At 51.7% G+C, this 2500-nt stretch overlaps 1 protein-coding gene across 3 annotated transcripts in view; it reads right to left on the bottom strand.

Annotated features, from left to right (window-relative positions):
• The window catches only part of LOC143295122 (uncharacterized), a 32042-nt gene that overhangs the window by 7888 nt on the left and 21654 nt on the right, over window positions 1–2500 (bottom strand). For all 3 annotated transcript variants that reach the window (XM_076606683.1, XM_076606684.1, XM_076606685.1), the window contains exon 2: window positions 1102–1368. In XM_076606683.1, coding sequence (XP_076462798.1) covers window positions 1102–1368 — 267 coding nt within the window. The remainder of the gene's footprint in view (window positions 1–1101; window positions 1369–2500) is intronic.

The raw sequence follows: 2500 nt of genomic DNA on the forward strand, positions 1-2500 counted from the left end.
ACCATACCATGCCTTACCATACCATGCCTTGCCTTACCATACCATGCCTTGCCTTACCATACCATACCATGCCTTACCATACCATGCCTTGCCTTACCATACCATGCCTTGCCTTACCATACCATACCATACCATACCATACCATACCATACCATACCATGCCTTACCATACCATACCATACCATACCATGCCTTGCCTTACCATACCATACCATACCATACCATACCATGCCTTGCCTTTGTATTTGTATTTCTTTTTATCACAACAGATTTCTCTGTGTGAAATTCGGGCTGCTCTCCCCAGGGAGATCGCGTCGCTATACTACAGCGCCACTCATTTTTTGTTTTTTGTTTTTTTGTATTTTTTCCTGCGTGCAGTTTTATTTGTTTTTCCCATCGAAGTGGATTTTTCTACAGAATTTTGCCAGGAACAACCCTTTTGTTGCCGTGGGTTCTTTTACGTGCGCTGTGCATGCTGCACACGGGACCTCGGTTTATCGTCTCATCCGAATGACTAGCGTCCAGACCACCACTCAAGGTCAAGTAGAGGGGGAGAAAATATCGGCGGCTGAGCCGTGATTCGAACCAGCGCGCTCAGATTCTCTCGCTTCCTAGGCGGACGCGTTACCTCTAGGCCATCACTCCACCATTTTATGTAGACTGAGCGACCAAGACGTGGGGTAGATTTTGTTTTGCTGTTTGTTTTTTTTACCGAGCTTTTAACATTGTTCAAGGTTCCCTTCGACTGATCTTATACTGATCACAGACAGGCAACCAGGCATTCAGCCCTGACATGGCTGGGCGTTTTCGATGGACTGGGCAATGGTCAGCATGATTTAACGTGATTCCTTTCTTCCTTTCTTTCTTTAGTTCGTTCCTTTCCCACCCCTTCCTCTTACATCCTCTCCCCAACTCTTCCCTCCCCCGGCTTACCCCCCCCACCCACCCACATGGATCATGTGTGTGTGTGTGTGTGTGTGTGTGTGTGTGTGTGTGTGTGTGTGTGTGTGTTAAATAAAAAAAAAAAATCGTACATTAACAATAGATTGTGTGTCAATGTGTGTCTGTGTGTGCTCCAGCAGGTAGAGTCACAGCAGTCACCTTGACGACGAGGGGCAGATTGTTGTCCTTGAGAATGTGGGCCAAGGGCATGGCGCGCTCGCTCCAGACGAAGCTGGCCTGCCCGCCCGGGGAGAACGGGGACCGGTAGGCGTCTCCGGGCACGCCAGCCCCGCCGGGCACACTCCCGGGCACCTCACCGCGATGTCCCCCTCCTCCTCCTCTTCCTCCATTGCTGCTGCTGCCAGGCTGCTTGCTGCCGCTGCGTCCTTGACCTCCTGGGCTGACGAGGTTGTACTGGCCGCTCATCTGGAATTGTGGCGGAAGAAGAGGGTGAGGATGAGAAGGAGGAGGATGAGGGGGAAGGGGAGGAGGAGGGGGAAGAGGAGGAGGAGGAACAGGATTAGGAAGAGGAGGAGGATTGGGAAGAGGAGGAGGAGGAACAGGATTAGGAAGAGGAGGAGGATTGGGAAGAGGAGGAGGAGGAACAGGATTAGGAAGAGGAGGATTGGGAAGGGGAAGGGGAGGAGGAGGAACAGGATTAGGAAGAGGAAGGGGAAGAGGAGGAGGAGGAACAGGATTAGGAAGAGGAGGAGGATGGGGAAGAGAAGGAGGAGGAACAGGATTAGGAAGAGGAGGAGGAAGGGGAAGGGGAGGAGGAGGAACAGGATTAGGAAGAGGAGGAGGAAGGGGAAGAGGAGGAGGAGGAGGAACAGGATTAGGAAGAGGAGGATGGGGAAGAGAAGGAGGAGGAACAGGATTAGGAAGAGGAGGAGGAAGGGGAAGGGGAGGAGGAGGAACAGGATTAGGAAGAGAGGAGGAGGAGGATGGGGAAGGGGAGGAGGAGGAACAGGATTAGGAAGAGAGGAGGAGGAGGATGGGGAAGGGGAGGAGGAGGAACAGGATTAGGAAGAGGAGGAGGAGAAGGAAGAATAAAGAATATGTAGGGGTAGAGGAAGAGGGGGAGAGAACTGAGAAGGAAAAGTAGGAAGAGGATGAGAAAGAGGAGGAGGGGAAGGAGGAAGAGGAGGAGCGGGAAGGGGAGGAAGAGGAAGAGTAGCCGAGTGGTTAAAACGTTGGACTGTCAATCTAATGGTCACGGGTTCGAATCACGGTGACGGCGCCTGGTGGGTAAAGGGTGGAGATTTTTCCGATCTCCCAGGTCAACATATGTGCAGACCTGCTAGTGCCTGAACCCCCTCCGTGTGTATACGACAAGCAGAAGATCAAATACGCACGTTAAAGATCCTGTAATCCATGTCAGCGTTTGGTGGGTTATGGAAACAAGAACATACCCAGTATGCATACCCCCCGAAAACGGAGTATGGCTGCCTACATGGCGGGGGTAAAAACGGTCATACACGTAAAAGCCCACTCGCGTGCATACGAGTGAACGCAGAAGAAGAAGAAGAAGGAAGAAGAAGAAGGAAGAAGAAGAAGA

This window comes from Babylonia areolata, chromosome 20 (genome assembly GCF_041734735.1).
Source record: "Babylonia areolata isolate BAREFJ2019XMU chromosome 20, ASM4173473v1, whole genome shotgun sequence".
Lineage (NCBI taxonomy): Eukaryota > Metazoa > Mollusca > Gastropoda > Neogastropoda > Buccinidae > Babylonia > Babylonia areolata.